Source organism: Canis lupus, chromosome 25, assembly GCF_003254725.2.
Source record: "Canis lupus dingo isolate Sandy chromosome 25, ASM325472v2, whole genome shotgun sequence".
In the NCBI taxonomy this organism is placed as follows: domain Eukaryota; kingdom Metazoa; phylum Chordata; class Mammalia; order Carnivora; family Canidae; genus Canis; species Canis lupus.
The window spans coordinates 15,317,864-15,335,787 of record NC_064267.1 but is presented as its reverse complement, the minus strand read 5'-3'; the positions used below and the strand labels follow the sequence as shown (position 1 = coordinate 15,335,787).

The 17,924-nt window shown below is 37.2% G+C and overlaps 1 protein-coding gene across 3 annotated transcripts in view; it reads left to right on the top strand.

Annotated features, from left to right (window-relative positions):
• Positions 1-17,924, top strand: part of SGCG (sarcoglycan gamma) — a 127,596-nt gene that overhangs the window by 78,623 nt on the left and 31,049 nt on the right. For all 3 annotated transcript variants that reach the window (XM_025462715.3, XM_025462716.3, XM_025462717.3), the window contains 2 exons: positions 8,939-9,040; positions 13,857-13,944. In XM_025462715.3, the coding sequence (XP_025318500.1) occupies positions 8,939-9,040; positions 13,857-13,944 (190 nt within the window). The remainder of the gene's footprint in view (positions 1-8,938; positions 9,041-13,856; positions 13,945-17,924) is intronic.

Below are 17,924 nucleotides of genomic sequence, written 5' to 3'. Positions count from 1 at the left end.
GCATCACCTGGGAGCTGGTTACAAATGTCGACTCTCAGGTAGACCCACTAACTAGTAGTTGCACTTTAACTAGGTCCCAGGTGGTTTAAATACACATTATAGCTTGACAAGAACCACAGCAGCTTCTACCACTTTATTATTAATTGGTATGGTAGGCTGAATAATGCCCCAAAGATGTGAATATTTTACCTTCTATGGCTAAGGAGATACTGCATATGTGATTGAATTGAGGGTCTTGAAATGGAGAAATTATCCTGGATTATCCAGGTAGGACCAATGTAAGAGAAAGATAGGTGGGTCAGAGTCCAAGAAGGGGATATGATGACAGAAGCAGAATCTGAGTGATGTGGGCCATAAGCCAAAAATGCAGGTGGCCTATAGAGACTGGAAATGGCAAGAAAAAAGATTCTCCTTTGCAGCCTCCAGAAGCATATAGCCCTACCAGTCTCTAGGACTGTAGGATAATAAATTTGCATTGTTTTAAGCCACTAAATATGTAGTAATTTCTTACAGGAGAAATAGGAAACTAATACAATAAGCAAGATGAAATGTGTGAGATAATAAAAAAATATATATATTGGTTTCTCCCCCCAGTTCCTGGCACAGAGCTCCTAAAACTTTGTAATCCCTTAAATGATAACAGGGAACATCCTTTGTTCTAATGAGGTGACTCTAGGTGGGCTCCTGGATGACTTCAGTATAGGGGCCAGTCACCAGAAAGACCCAGGCAAAATTAGAAGCTTAAATTTTCAGCCTTACCCCCACCATCCTCCAAAGAGGGGAAAGGGGCTGGAAATGGGGTTAATAATTGATCATGGCTACATGAGGAAGCCTCTATAAATGCCAGTAGTAGGGGGTTTGAGGAGCTTCTAGTTTAGCAAACACACCCACACTGCGAGAATGACATACCCCAATTCCAAGTAGACAGAAACTTCTCAGACTTCACCCTGTGTATATCTTCATCTGGCTGTTCATCTGTATCCTTTACCGTGTTCTTTAATACACTGGTAAATATATGTTTTCCTGAGTTCTGTGAGCTTCTTTTAGCCATTTAATCAAACCCAAGGAAGGGATTGTTGGAACTCTGATAAATAGCTGGTTAGTCAGAAGCACAGGTGACAGCCTGGGCTTGTGACTGGCATCTAAAGGCAGTGGTGGTGGATCAGTCTTGTGGGACTGAGGCCTTATTCTATGGAATTTGGTGGTATCTCTGGGTAGTTGGTGTTAGAATTGAGTTGAATTCTTCAACACTCTCCTGGTGTCTAAGGATTGCTACATGTGGGGAAAAACTCCACACATTAGGTGACCAGAAACGTCGGAAGTAAAGTGTTCTGTGTGAAGTACAGGAGCCTAATAGGAAGGAAAGACATAACAGGGGAGAGCTGAGTTTTTCCCTAAATAGGAAGGAAAAAAACTGAGTTTTTCTTTATTACACTCAGCTAGCTTTTAGAAGGTGGTGAGTGGGGGCAGTGCTCACCAGAGAAGAAAGACAGAGGGTAATTTGTTCCATACAAGAAGAGAAAATTATCAAAGTTAGTTACTTGAAACAAAATTAATGTGGTAAATTCAAAAGGATATACAGGCTAATTAAACTTTAAGAAATGAAAGGAAACAAGAGAAACTTGCAGAGCTATCAAATATTTTGCAATCTTTTGACCTCCAGAATGAAGAAAGCCAAAAACAACAGGAAATTGACCAAAATGAATTTAAGTTCCAGGGAAAGTTGATTAAATCATGCTCTACTTCAACTGTTCTAGCTGTGAATGCTAAGCCTGCAACTAAGAAAATGATGATTAAGGGCTAAGAGCAACACTCGTCTTGTTAACTCCAGCTTTGGGAAGATGAAGAGTGATTTGGAAGGGGTTTGGAAATTCTTCCTCCCTCAGTTCCTCAGCGGGGAGAATCTGAGACATCCTGCTCATTCTTCCTAACACCCATTAAGTGGAAGGGACTTTGAACTGCAGAGCTCATCCTCCTGGCATTCTGTGTAAGCTCCCTAAGGATTTAATCAAGGCATCATCCTGCTGGGACTGCTTTTCCTGCCCCTTGCTATTGCTTAGAAGTGTTGAGCCTACTTGGAGTGAGTGATAGAAGCAAAACAGAATCAAACTCTGGCACTTGGTTGATTTTTGCCAAAAGAATGAATATGTGATGGTACAGTCACATTAGAATTAATAGCAGAGGATACACCAAAGGAAGGAAAGCCAGAGTTGAGATGTGCTATAACCATTAAGCTGACAGTGTCATGTAATGTAGGATCTAAATGATATTGAGTTTTATTGGCTAGACTTCTGATATTTTTTTCTGAAAATAGATCATCTAACAGTTCAAACACATAATAAGTGCTTTTGGACATCGGGTTTCGGGTAGAATAGATGTGGTTAATCTGCTTGAAGGAAATATTTCAGGGATCTATTGCCACAAAACATATCACTCTAAAAATGAATGGCTTGGGGATCCCTGGGTGGCTCAGGAGTTTAGCGCCTGCCTTCGGCCCAGGGCGTGATCCTGGAGACCCGGGATCAAGTCCCGCATCAGGCTCCCTGCATGGAGCCTGCTTCTCCCTCTGCCTGTGTCTCTGCCTCTCTCTCTCTGTCTCTCTCTCTGTCTCTGTCTCTCTGTGTCTCAAATAAATAAATTAATTAATTAATTAATATTTAAAAAATAAAAATAAATAAAAATGAATGGCTTAAAACAAAAGCCATTTTATTGTAACTTTTTATTTTGCAGGTCAAAATATGGGGTAGGACTCAGCCAGGCAGTTCTGCTCCCCATAATGTCAGTTGAGGTCACTCAGGTATAATTAACCAGTATTAGAGTTGGTTTCGAGAGTTCAAGATGACTTCACTCACATATCTGGTGCCACCGCAGGGATAGCTGGAAGCTGGGCTCAGTTGGAATTGAGAGCTGGAGAGTCTGTCCTTAGTCTCTGCAGCATGTGATCTCAGGGTCCCTGGACTTCTTACATCATAGTACTCAGGACTTCTGAAGTATACCGAGAGGACTGAAAGAAGCTTCAAGGCTTCTTTTGATGTCATTTCTGCTGTTAGCCCAGATTCAAGAGGAGAGGATTACACTCTACCTCTGAAGAAGGAGTAACCAATATTTTGCATAGAGATCAACAAGCTCATGTACTAGTAATCCTATATGTGCTAGTATAGGGTTATGCACAGGGTTCTATGTACAGGCATAACTGAAACAAGTCTTGAAGGATTAATAAGGAATAGCTGTGTAAATTAAAATTATTAGTCAACAATATGAGCAAATGCATGGAAGCATGAAAGAGCATGCTGAAATCCATATGATACAATGTAGTAAAAGTGTGGGAACCACAATGCAATCAGCAAGAGTCCAGAGAGAGCCCCAGGAATCCAGAGCAAGTCAGCCCCATCTCACAAGAGTCAAGAATGGACCTACACAGAGTGGGCCAGTCCTATGGCCCTGGTGCTGTAGACCCTTACCTCATCAACAAGAATAAATAGGGAGCATCAGGCGCTCGCCCTCTTACTGCCCTCTCACTGCCCTCTCACCATCACAGATGTACTTCCACCATCTGCCTCAAGTACACTGCACTTAGTGCCCATTTTCCTTCCATCCCGATTGATGTTGATCACCATAAGAAACCCTCATCTCCCCATTGCTCATCTCCTGCACTCAAATGCTCTAAGGCTTTGCGCATGCACTATCCTGTTCCTACTCCCGTCCTTCCCCAACTCCAGAAACCCTGTTTCACCCTCTGGAATTTAGGACTTTCATCAGCACAGCATATTTTTTATTTGGCTCACTACTTCGAGCACTTGATGAAAGAGCCAGTCTCCTTCCCTGTAAAATTACTATTTTCCCATTTACAGTTATAATTAATTTGTAAGGAAATAGTTTCAAACTATGTAAAGGTCCTGTTTTCATCAACCCTTCTGTTCATTTGTTTATTTTTGAATGCCTGTATGGACTCCTGATTTCTAATTCTACCTAGTGGGCTTTCATAATCCATTAGTGTCATTTCTTTTGACGTTCATGTTGAATCTGATTTGGCTTCTAGGAGGCCTTTTTAGCTGACTTTTCTGCCTTTTGACCTATCTTCATTATTCTTTGAGCCCTTCCTTGTCTTTTGGCACAAGATCTTCCAGCCTCATCATCCTCTTTCCTTACCCTGGCCCAGAAATTAGCTGCCTCTCCAAGGAGTTCTTGTTCCTTTTAGTGGGGAACAGTACTTAGAAGTGAAGATTCAAATGCCAGACATTCTCATGGCTGTTGATGTGGTGCTACTCTCCCAGACCCAGTCAGAAGACATATAACTAACACACACACACACCTTTGTATGAACATTTATTTCTCTACCTATCCACGTACACCACGGAGCACCATGGGTTCATACAAATTTTAAATTCAATCCACAACAGAATTATATATAATATAATATATATTATTATATTATATTATATATAATTTATACCTCCCTTCCATGACATGAGGAACTTGGCTCCCATTGCTCTTTCATCTACTTATTTAATCACTCCCCTTCATGTTTCTACTCTCATACCTCCACCACCACTCTCTCTCCTACACAGATACCTCCCCATTCCACCTGAGCTTGGGAGCTTCAATGTTGAGGGTACTATTCACCCTTTTGGGACCTGACACCCAATACTGATCATGCCTCTTCATAGATGCCCTCTTCACCCAGATGAAGCATTTTATTTAACAAGAACACTTGGGATTAATGGAACCTTACATCTTTTTTTAAATCTTTTTTATTCTTAAAACCACAATATTCTTATAGAGATTTGGTATGGGTATCAGCACTCAAGAGGCCATTTTACTGATAAAATGATTCCCAGGTTATAGGAGATTATAGTCAATAACCACTGCAAATTTTTTTAAGGAAAAATAAGATAGTAGAAATCCATCAAAATATTTCAGTAATTTCATTGAGTGTGAACATTAAACTATTAATAGATATTTTCAAGTTGTGCTTTTAAAATTATCATCTGTAATCTCTTACAAGAGACACAAAGGAAAAAATTGAGGGAGTTTGAAAATAAAGGAAGGAAAAAGCATAAACCAGAACAATTCTGACTAAATGGAAACTGGTATGCAATAAAAATATCGTTTACAATGGCACCAAGAGACATGAAGTATTTATGTAAAAATCTAGCAAAATATGGATGATTTTTATGTTGAGGACTACAAAACACAGATGAAAGAAATCTTTAAAATTAAGTAAATGGGAAATAGTGCTTAAGCATTGGAAGATGCATTGTTGTTAAATGTCCATTCTCCCAAATTGATACTTATATTTCAGTACATTGCTAATCAAAATCCCAGCAAAAATTTTTGTAGAATAGACAAGCTGATTCTACAACTTATATTTAAAGGCAAGAAACTAGAATACAGTTTTAAAAAAAGAGAGAAATTTATATGATGCCACTCAAATGAGGTACCTAAAATAATCAGATTCATAGAATCAGGAAATAGAATGAATGGTGATTACCGGAGTTTGGGGGATTGGGAGATGGGAAGTTGTTTTTTAGTGAGTACAGAGTTTCAGTTGGAAAAGATGAAAAAGTTATGGAGATAGATGGTGGTGATTGCACAACGATATGAATGTACTTAATATCACTGAACTTACACAATTAAAAATGGCTACAATGGCAAGGTTTGTTAAGCATACAGTATCATAACAAAAATCTTTTTAAGAATTAAAATAGCCAAAACAGTTTTGAAGAATACAAAATTAGTAAACTCATACTATGTGATATCAAGCCTTACTGTAAAGTTAGAGTAACCAATACAGTGTAGTAAGGATAGACACATGGGTCAGTAGAACAGAATAGAGAATCCAGAAATACAACCACACATGGTTAATTAATTTTTGACGAAAGTACAAAAGTAATTCAGTGGACATTGGATAAAATTTTCACTATATTGAGCTGAAATAATTAGATATCCATATGCAAAATTATCATCTGTACCTCACACCATACATAAAAGTTAACAAAAATTAGAATTAGACTTAAATGTTTATTCTAAAACTAAAAATTCTAGAAAAAAAATATAGGAGAGAAAATATTTCTTTGGTTTAGGTAAAGCTTCCATATAAAATATCAAAAGCATAACCATAGAAGACAAAATTGATAAACTTCTTGAAAATTAAAAACTTTTGCTCTTTAAAAGACAGTTAAAGAAAAAACCACTGACTGGGTGGAAATATTTGCAAATTACATATCAACAGAGATTTGTATACAGAACATATAAAGAACTCTAAACCATCAAAAATAAGAAAAGAAACAATGAGTAGAAAAAAATTAAACACACATTTTACCAAAGAAGAGATATGGATAGCAAAAAGCACATTGAAAAATGCTTGACATCATTAGTCATTAAGAAAATACAAATTAAAACAACAATATGATATCATCATATACCTATTAGAATGGGAAAAAAATACTGACAATGCTAAGTGCTGACAAAAATACAGTGAACCAGAGCACTCATATATTGCTTATGGGAATGCAAAATGGTACAACTACCTTGGAAAACAGTTTGCAGTTTCTTATTTCTTATAAGAAAAACCATAAACCTACCATACAACCCATCAATCCCATTACTAGGCATTTGTTCAATAGAAATGATAAGCATGGATGAATGCCAAATGCATTATTCTACTGAAAGAAGGCAGTCTGCGAAGGCTGCATACTGTATGATTCCATTTATATGACATTCTGCAAGAGGCAAAACTATTGGAACAGAAAGCAGTGGTCGCCAAGGTGTGAGAGTGTGGGAGTGGGGAGTGACTGCTGGGGGGCATTTTTATTATCTCAAACTGTTCTATATCCTCACTGTGTTGATATTTTGTACTTTGTGAAAAATGTGCAAAAATTTTCACTGAAAACAATAAATTTTATTTTTTTATGTTATGCCTCCACATATGTCACACACACACACACACACACACACAAAAACCTAGACAAATAGATATATTCTTTTGTTTTCAGGCACTGAGGAATGATTGGTTGTTTGCAGAGGTTTGTAATTCATTGTATTAAAACCATAGAATAGTATAGGTAAAGGAGTTTGGGTCACCTCATGTCAATTTCCTCATTTTTCAAAGAGGAGGAAATGACACATGACAAGGAACAACTAGCTTTCGCAACCTGATTATGTAAATGAGCTATTTCAGAGCCTGGAATTACCATTACTTTTTTATTGTTTTTTCCCCCTAATATAGCAAAATAGAGTCCAGAAAAACTCCTGGCATTTTTTTCATTGAACCCAGAAATTCAGCAGCACATTTTCAGATTTGAATATGTAATCTTGAAACTTCACTTTGGTTAACTCTAGGGCAAAAATTCCTGATAGAATTGTTTCCTAAAAATTGGTTTATTATGCATAATTAAAGCCAACATTAGCAATATTATATATGCTAATGTTGGCTTAATTTTGTAAACTGTGCCTTACAATTCATGGTTAGATTTTGTGAGAAATTGTAGAATAGTAGTTGTCAACTTTTTAGATTTTGAACCCATTCTTCAAACTAAGCTCTACACTGAGTCATGTGTAAGAGAGACTCAGGAGAGCTGCTCTGCCTGTGGTGGGGATTGACCCAAACTCAGCAGCATTGAGAGACTTCCATTAAGCACAGTTGCAATATCCACTGCTCCCACACCTAAGTTTGAGAAGAGGACCATAATGGTGGTTCACAGACAGATAACCAGCAGAGTAATTCAAGATTGAATCTGGTTCTTGTTAATGGGGCTTATCAACCAGTGGAGTTCTTGAAGAGAGAAATCTATGGCATTCAGTTCGGAGTACCATATCTCTGTCCCAGAAATCACCTATCACCCTATAAAATGGCCCTTAATGTTTTTGTTTCATTTTCCTGAACATTCTGCTCTCCCCTTTTTAAATCTACCTCTATCTTGGAGGGGAGAGAGCAAAGATCAGAACTTAAGTTTGTTATATTTAGGTGCTCCCAAGATATTCAAAAGGGAGAGAGAGATAGACAGTTGTATATATGGGTCTGGAGATCAAAAGAAAGAATGTAAACTGCAAATAAAAACACGTGAGAATTTCCACACTGAGATGGTGATTGAAGCTGAGGGCGTGGCCAGGGAGGGATCATAGAAAAGTGCCTGACTGAGCTTGTGAAGGCCAGCAGTCAGAGGCTGGGTAGAGGGGATGAATATGTGTGGATGCCAAGGAGAAAAGCTAGGAGACCGTGGTATCCCAGAAACCAGGTGAGGATAGTGTTCCAACAAGAAAGAGATCCAGTGCTGAATTCTGAGAAAACAAAGGGAATGAAGTTTAAAAATGTCTACCAGATTTAACAGCTCTGATAGCACCAATAATCACCAGAATTAAGTCTTCTATCCTTTGTGATCATTCTTAATGACTGAAAATTCCTTGAGAACAGACACATTGAATAGAGATTCACTTCCTGCAATATTGCTTTTCACTTAAGAAATGGCCAATAAACAGTTGCTATATTGTAAACTTACCAGATACACTTGAAAGCTTTAAGGTATGGTAGCGGGTGGTGGTGAAAGAATGTCATGTACCCCGTGTATGGTTAAAACTCATAGAACTATACACCTCAAAATGGTCTGTTTTATTGCATCTTAATTTTTTTAAATGTTTTTAAATAGTAATGGTAAGAACCTTTTTCTTAGGTCATGGTGGGCTCTTGGGTGTTTATTATACATTGACTCTTTAAATCTAATATGTATTTCTTAAATAGTCCTTTGTATTACACAAGAGTTAATGAAATACTGACAATTGAATAAAAACAACTAAAGTTTTAAATAGAGTAGTATTTAAGAGAAATATAGAAAAGTGCCAATAGAAAATTTGTGAAAATGCATCTGTAATCCCAGTTGACACTAAAAGAAGGGGAAAAGAAAGCAATAATAAAATCTCTATTGTCTCCTCTTTTTAACAGACAGGAATGGGTCATTTGCGTGTTACAAAAGATGGTCTTCGCCTAGAAGGAGAATCAGAATTTTTATTCCCGTTGTATGCCAAGGAAATACACTCCAGAGTGGTAAGAAAATGATGAAACATTTAAATATTTTGTGTTTTCTGAAAAATAATCATTAAGCACAGAAATTCAACGTATCTCAGAAGAGGTTCTTAGAATGTATACATATACACACATTGCTGTTACACTCTTTATAAAAAGCTTGGCTAGAAGGTTGTAAAACACATTTCTGATATTACATTCTAAAAAGGTTCCTTTTTCATGTGCTTCAGATCTGAATTTTGTGGCTTCAGTAATTTAGACCATAATAAAAAAGGTTTGTTAATTAAAACCTTTATCAAAAATAATCTAAACTTCTTTCCATTAGTGCAGGTAATTTAAATACACTTTCTCGAGGCATTTAAAATTATCTGAGAGGCTTAGAAAGAAATTAGTTTCATAGTAGTAGGTTCTGTACTAATTATGCTAATTATAGATTATGGTCCTAATAATAGATTAAACATTCCCATTAAATGTGACTTTATAAATAAATCTACTTCGGGATCCCTGGGTGGCGCAGCGGTTTAGCGCCTGCCTTTGGCCCAGGGCGCGATCCTGGAGACCCGGGATCGAATCCCACATCAGGCTCCCGGTGCATGGAGCCTGCTTCTCCCTCTGCCTGTGTCTCTGCCTCTCTCTCTCTCTGTGTGACTATCATGAATAAATGAAAAAAAAATTTAAAATAAATAAATAAATAAATAAATCTACTTCAATATTACCTTCATTTACCTCCATGGAATTTATAACAGGGAGAGCCACACATAAAATATAGTCAGTTTTTGTAATATGCTCTATTTTTCTTTAAGTGATGCTATGGACTTTGTAGTAAAGATAAACATTTTGCTGAATTATTGATTAGGTGGCATTATTCCAACAAAATGTTGAACTTCATCCAACCATAACTTATCAATTGTATGAGGAGTGCACTCTTCATTTTCCACTCATATTTCTAGATATGAATGTGTATGTCAGTATCTCCTACATGCAGAAGCTTTTCTAGCTACTTTAGGTCAATTGGAAAGGGTATAAAAGTCCAACCACTGAGAACACACATGATCTTAGAGATAAACCACACCCCTACATGGACATCAGGACAATCACCAAGCTCTACTACCAACCATAATGTGATGTGCTGTAAAGCTTACACATAAATATCAACTGCCCAGGAGAGATTATAGAAAGTGCAACACACATAGTAGCTCTTAGACACTACCATATTCCTTCTGATAATGTCTCTGTTGACAGTAGGAGCAGGCAAATGACCTGGAACGTGACAGGTTGATACATGCATGAGCTCAATTCTTCTTCAGATAATATGTTTATATTAATCGTGATGGCATTTCAATGTATTAAATATCCCTGTCTATGGGAACATGGAGAATGAACCCAAGCTTTTATAAGAGGGGAGGTCAGATGTGAGAAAAGAATTTAAATATTAGGACTTAGCCACTGCCTCACCCAGAGTTATGTTGGCTGATCCCCTATCATATTTTTGAAGAGATAAGACTAGTAGAATAGCCTGGTGACTGAAATCAGATGATTCATTCATAGCAAATTTAATATTCTGGCTTTCATAGTACTTTTAGTTTTACCAGGTTTTTTTCATTTCCAGCATACTTAATAAAACAGCAAAATTATATAAATTCTTTTAGATAATCATGTATTAAGTCTTACAATGATGCATTGAGGAAATATGTGAAGTGATACATAAAATTATGGGATGATATTATGTGATCACAAAGAATAGAGAGTATCTGGTAACTAACATGGCTTTCTAATAATAGGATTAACTGAACAAAATTACATTTTATATTTTCTGTATGCACTGATGTATTATATTTCCTTTTCAAAGATGAGTCCAGGAAATAATTTTCCATAAAACTACAGAGATGAATTTGCAAAACACAACACATATTCATTTATCTAATCTGCTGAGGTGAGAGAATTTCTTTATTATAAATATAATTCATCATGGTACTCTGTGCTATTACTCTTCACAATTAACACATAACGTCCTGTCAAGAGCATCCCTGGAGCTCATGATTTAAAACCATCCACCCTGCCCATTGACCTAAACACATAGCAGTTGTGTTTGATAAAACAAAAAGGTTGTATTTAGAAACATATAGATACAGTCAAAAATGAAATGAAGATGAAACACACAGTGGTAAAGCTTTACTTGAAATGATTATCTTTGAGGTTCATGGTCCTGGAGAGTGGTAGGGACAGCTTACCATCAAAGCCCACAGACGAACAGAGACCAAATGGCACCTGATGGGACTGCTTGACTCCAGGCAGATCCACTGCATGAGACAGCAATGAAAGGCAGAAAAGAGTTGCACCTACAGCCCAGGCTTGAATATAGCTGTGTATGTGTGGAATGGAACCCATAAAGATGCCAGAGCAAGACCCAAGTGTCACTAAGGACACAAGCCCTGAACCACCATTAGAAAACTGAGAAGCCTGGGGGTCTGAATGAAAACGATGATAAAGTCTTAAGACAGGCTGCATGAGTGCCAAAATTAAAATAGATCCACACAGGGAGCTTGAGACTTGAAACTTGAAACCACATGAGGAAACCTCCATCTAAAATAAGGACACCAAGGGGCACCTGAGTGGCTCAGTGGTTGAGCATCTGCCTTTGGCTCAGATTGTGATCCCAGGGTCCTGGGATCAAGTCCCATATCAGGCTCCCTGCAGGGAGCCCACTTCTCCTTCTCCCTGTATCTCTGCCTCTCTGTGTCTCTCATGAATGGATAAATAAAATCCTTAAAAAATAATAATAAATAAATAAAATAAGGAGGCCAAATGAACTCTACACAAAAAGAGAATCCACTTCCATCAAAGTAAAAATAACCGTTGTGAAAATGACTAGAAGAGCACACTTAAGACTCTCACAGAGATGTACTGTATGTTGGCTAATTGTCTTTAAATTTTAAAAAATCTCACAGAGTTTAAAGCTATTTTTGAGTGGCTTTTATTAAAAGAACAAGAAATTACAAATTCAAAACAGATAAATACAAGACGGAAATAACGGGGAACAGATTTATGTGCTTTTATTGAACAACTGACAAAACTGAGGATGTATATGGAACAGTGGTTTTCTCTGTGGTCTAGAAGTTCACATATTGAAACCTAACTCCCAAGGTGGTATTACTAGGAGATGTGGCTGGCTTTGGGGATATTAGCTCATGAGGACGGCACCCTCATGATGCGATTAGTGCCCTTACCAGAGAGCATGAGAGATCTCCCTCATGCCTTCTGCCATGTGAGCTGGAAGGAACCTTCTGTGAACCAGAAAGTCTCACAGGACAGCAAATCTGCCAGCACCATGATCTTAGACTTCCCAGCCTCCAGAACTGTGAGAAAAGCTTCATTGTTTATAAGCCACCCAGCCTTTGGTAGTTTGTGATAACACCGAAATGGAATAGGACAGTTTTCAAACACTGCACCATGGCAGTCAGGATAGTTCTCTCTGAGAGAGGAAACAAATGAGGTGAGCCCTAGGACTACCCCAGTTTACTGCCTGGAGAGACTCTCTAAGGCCACAGTGAGGGAGAGGACCAAAGCAGAGGCAGGTCTTCTCTCCAAGTTGAGAAGATTCAGTTAGGAGTCCAAGGAAAAGCAGCCAACCTGAGGTTCACAGGGTAGAGTACCATGGAGGAGGAGACCACCACACACTGAGAAAGCCCAGAGATTGCATGGGGTGTGCCCCTCTTGACCCCGGGGCACTGTTAACTCTTATTATTGTGCTAGTTATTTTTGAACAGTGCAAAAACCAGTATTAAGGTCATATCATTGGATAAAACATGAGATGCCAATAGATCTGTCTGCTTCCACAAAGCAATTTGGAGAATTTCAGACCTGCCAGAGTTCCAGAGCCCTCCTGAAACTTCTTTCCTTCTGAAATTTCACGTTATTCCCTACAACTTTGGAAGATATTTGGTTCCCTCTGAATGGATCATAAACCTACCTGAATCTCACCACCCAATTCTTGCGTTCTTTTTGAAGAAAATTGTTTATATAAAAGCAAAAGATGATCTGTAATACAAAACCCCCCTCCAGAGCTATGATACCACAAAAGGCACCAATGTGCCCATGAAGCCATTTTATCTTTCAACAAAAAATTCAAAGAACATAAGCATCTGACAAATTTTAGAAAGCCCTTTTGAAATTTTGAAAACACTTCACATTTGGAAAATAAGTAACATGGTATTTATCATAGAAAAACTAACCATTCTCTGATTTACCTCCTAAATATATATCATGTCCTTGACATAAATAATAAGAAGTGAAATTTTAGTTCCTTGGAATAGAAAAAACAATGATTAAAAGTTGATTATTTTAGATCTTCACTTTGAGAACTAATGTGGTATGTTGTGGCTAGTGCACATAAGCAGCAGAAACCCAAAAGAAAAAAAAAGAAACCCAAAAGAGTATTATAATTTATTTTTTTAAATGTTAGGACATCTACAGCAACAAGGAAATGAATTTTGCCACCAACCACATGAGCTTAGAAGATCTTGAGCTTGGAATGAAACCTCAGCTCTGCCATCCCCTTGAGACCCTGAACTTAGAACCAGGGTTGACTCTTCCTGGACTCCTGACCCACAAAAAATTATGACATAATAAATATGTATTGTTTTAAACTTTGGGGGGAAAGTACATTCATTTACTGTTTCATGTAATATAATCCAGGATTTTAAAATACTGTATAGGGTCACAGGATCTGTGACTATGGAGAAATTATCTCATATAAATCCTAAGTTTATGAATGAATATAAAGATACAGTCATTTTAAATAGTATGTATTTGTCAAATTTTATAAATGCCTTCCTAGGACTCATCTCTGCTTCTGCAGTCAACTCAGAATGTGACGGTCAATGCACGCAACTCTGAAGGAGAGGTCACAGGCAGATTAAAAGTGGGTGAGTCTGATTTCACAGTGCTTGGCATGTAATTGTTCCATGGGGAGCTGTGCTGGATGGATACATTTTTTTCTCTTCTAAAAAATTCAGAGTTATTTATGGACAGTTAAATTATGAGTTTTCTAAATATCATACTATGTTGACCACAGAGAATAGTTGGCATCACAGGGAGACAGTCTGAAGTATTCTAATTAAAATTATTTTGATTCTAAGAAATAGAGGACCATTCAAGGTAGTTAAAGAAACAATGATTATTACAGAATGCAAAAGAATCTGATCTGAGACCAAAGGAACCAAAGTAGTTTTTTTTTTAATGTGTTAACTAATGTTATTATGGTAATCATTTCACAATATATACAAATATCAAATTATCAAATTGTATGCCTTAAACTTACAGAATGTTTCTGTCAATTACCTCCAATAAAGCTAGGGAAATCCTCAATATATATTAAATAAAATATCCTTACCCAGAAACATACATAAAACAAAAACGAAGTTATGTATTGATCAGTTGGTGAAAATGTGAAAAGAGACTCACAGGCACCTAAACCTTTATTTCCCCTAGAAGCCTGGGGAGGCGCCTGGGTGTCTTATTCGTTTAAACACCTGACTCTTTATTTTGGTAATGTTGTGATCTCAGGGTCATGGGAATGAGCCCAAGTCAGGATCCATGCTCAATGAGGAGTCTGCTTGTCCTTCTCCCTACCACACTTGCATTTCTCTCTCTCTCTCTCTCTCTCTCAAATAAATAAATAAATAAATAAATAAATAAATAAATAAAATCTTAAAAAAAAAAAAAGAACCAGGGCTAAGAGCCAAAAGATTCTCTCTCTCTCTCTCTGTCTCTCTCTCTCTCTCCCAACCTCCTCCTTCTCCCTTCCTTTCTTCTCTCCCACATAACCCTCCTTTCCAATGTATCTTTGCCCATTGTTTTCACTTAGCTGCATCAGTTCTAACTCTGTAGGCCCTACAGGACCTCTCTGGTTCTTCACCTGATTGGCTGTAGTTCTCAACACCAACCACCTTAGTTTTCAATTGCACAAATTCTAAATTCACAACAAACTACTCTTATTGGTTCACCTAATATGTTTAACCAGCTGCCCTTGGGTCAGCATTTCACACCCATCCAACCAGCTAAAACCAAAGAATAATCTCACCAAGGAGTGAGATCCCATGGAATCTCACGTGGTGATATGATAACAAGGATTAGAGAGAAAGACCATAGATGGAAAAAATGACAAAAGAGGAAACCACCCAGTGAATGGAATACGTACCCATTCTCTATACTATCAGCAGTCTATAGATGTGCCAAGTCCAAAAAATTGTGTGGCCCTTTGGATTATGGGAAGACAGGTGAATTGTGTCCTGCCAACACAAACTAGTAACTTTCAGTGTCTCTTTTCTAATGGCTGTTTTTACAAAACAGAATAATGTTACATTGGAACCTACTGCCATATAATTAACCTAATGGTACCTTTTTATCATACTAATACAAGAGTTCCATATTATATGTTCTTCTTTAATCTTTATAACTTATTCCTAATAATGAATATATCTCTTGCTTAAAAGTTTGTTTGATCACTAAGTTCAGTGAAATTCTCAGTGGGTGTAGAGATAAATCTGAGTTTATCCAGCATACATGGTCTTGAAACTTATCTAAATCAAATCGTATTTTCTTAATGAATTATGTAGTATCATGATTTATCTTTCACCTTTATTTCATAAAATTCTTTGACTGTAGCTTTTAAGTGTTTGAGGGATTTTTGCTCATCTTTTGTCATGTGTTCAACATTTATCGGATGCCTATGTGCTACTTTCTATATGCTCTTAAGTACATAATAACATATAAGTAATATACATGTATCTCTTAGGAACTCCAAAATTAAAAGATTCCTTTTACACTCCTATAAAATTGATTTAATACAAATACTTCCTCATTAATTTTTTGTTGAATGTGGATTTTCATTTATCATACAAGAGAGTTAGACATAATGTAAACCTGTCTCTAATTGCATGAATGAAAAAAACTGAAGCTGTGGAAAGCTCATTTGCTTAAGAAAACATCACTATGTAGCAGAAAAAGCCAAACCAGGAGGTAGTACAAATTAACAGTTATCAGGGATTAGTAGTTAACAGGAATGAGTAGTTAGCAGGAAAAGCAAACCTCAGGACTTATTTCCATCAGTCAGGAGTGTAACACTCCCTCTCTCCAACCAGATATCCCTAAATTATTGCACACCAGTAACTGCCCTGGTTCCTGCAAGTATGGTTACCATTTTTGTGACCAAGAAATGTACTTAAAAGAAAAAAAAAAAAAAACAGAAAAAAATTTCCCATTAGAATTACTTTAGTTTAAATTAACCTTAAATCATGAGTTTTAACCATGGTGTTTCATGCTTGAGATTGTGTTAAAAAGAGTGAATTCCTAATAAACTTTCACTGGAAAACCTCTTTTATATTAAGAACCCTGAATCAGGGAATACCACTCAGCTCACCAAGGTTATTTTCAAGTAAATGACTTCCCATAATCACAGTCATTCCAGCCTCATCTTTTCTGAAAGAAGCTAAATTTAGCCAACCTGGATATTAAAATGTAATTTCTGTGAACTAAGCAAATTAATCCCACTTAATTAAATGAACAATTGTTTATTACAAAACTACTGAAAAAAATGGCAACCAATACAGTCAAAACCAAAAGTTTAAAACCTAAAAGAAATCAAACATTGACAAGTAATCAATAATAGCTAGCATTTCAAATCCTTGAACTGAAAGATACCAATTCATAGCAACAGTAATGGAATCTTACTAATTCTAAGTGCAGCTCTGGTTAGCACAGTTAATTTTCTTTCAATTTCAAATAATAGAAATGAATTTTGTTTAGCTTAAAAATAAGACACGCCCAGAAGTAAGCAAGCAGCAACTCAGATGGGCTGGCCAGTTTTGGCAGTTGAGTTTAACGAGAACTTAGCCAGTGGATCCTGTGGAGCACCAGCTTTCCAGCAACTGGCCTGGAATACAGAATGTGATCCAGCCAGACCACTGGCCTCTACCTTGAGGGATTTCTATAGCATCGTAGTCGCTACCAATCCAAGTGGACCTATTCAAACTACAACCAAATAAACCCAGTGGAGAAGCTGGGGATGTTTATGGCACTGTTTGGTCACTGCCACGCAGACATACAAGTCATTTTCCTGGGTGCTGAAAGAGACCCTCTGCTACAATCACACATGTCTTTGATCCAGGTCTTCGAATAGCAAAGCTGAGAAATAAGAATCTCATCAATCCATCAAGTTTGTTAGGGTTCTTAGAACTTCTGCATTGCCATGATATGCTTCTGCAAAAGACTTTATATACTCATAGTGTGCCTAATATAAGGCATATAAGGTAAAACAGAAGAATAAAGTGAATGTAGTATTACAGAATTCCATGCATGCTCAATTACGAGATAGCAGTGTACCTGCAGCCAAAGATATCTTTCCATGTGATGATTTTTAACTCAATGGAAGAAATATTAGAAATGAAGCCAAAAATACCAGCGTTATCCCAGCTGCATATTTCTCTGAAGTCACCAAGATATTGCTGCTTTGAAATCCTTCCTAAGGAAATAGGAGAAACAGGGTAGTGACTCAGGATCTGAGGATGAAGGGCCTTGTAGTGCAGTGTGCCACAGAGAAGAGAAGCCCCCAACATACAGTTGCAACAGGCTGTGAATCTAAGAATGTACTCAGGAGACAAAAGCAGAATAACTGAGAGGTTGACTTTTCAGCTGTTCGCTTGATTAATGATTCCCCAAGTTCAGCAAATGAATTGCTAAAGCACAAAGCATGCTCTGAGAAGAGGTTTGAAATGAGGGTGATGTTTAGAGACGCTGTCTTCAGATTGATGGGAATTCATGGGCTTTTGCTCTTTAACTTTGATCCTTTTGTACAAAGGTTTCTGAAACCCCTTCAAAGGGCAAAAACCAAGAGTCTTCTGTTAGC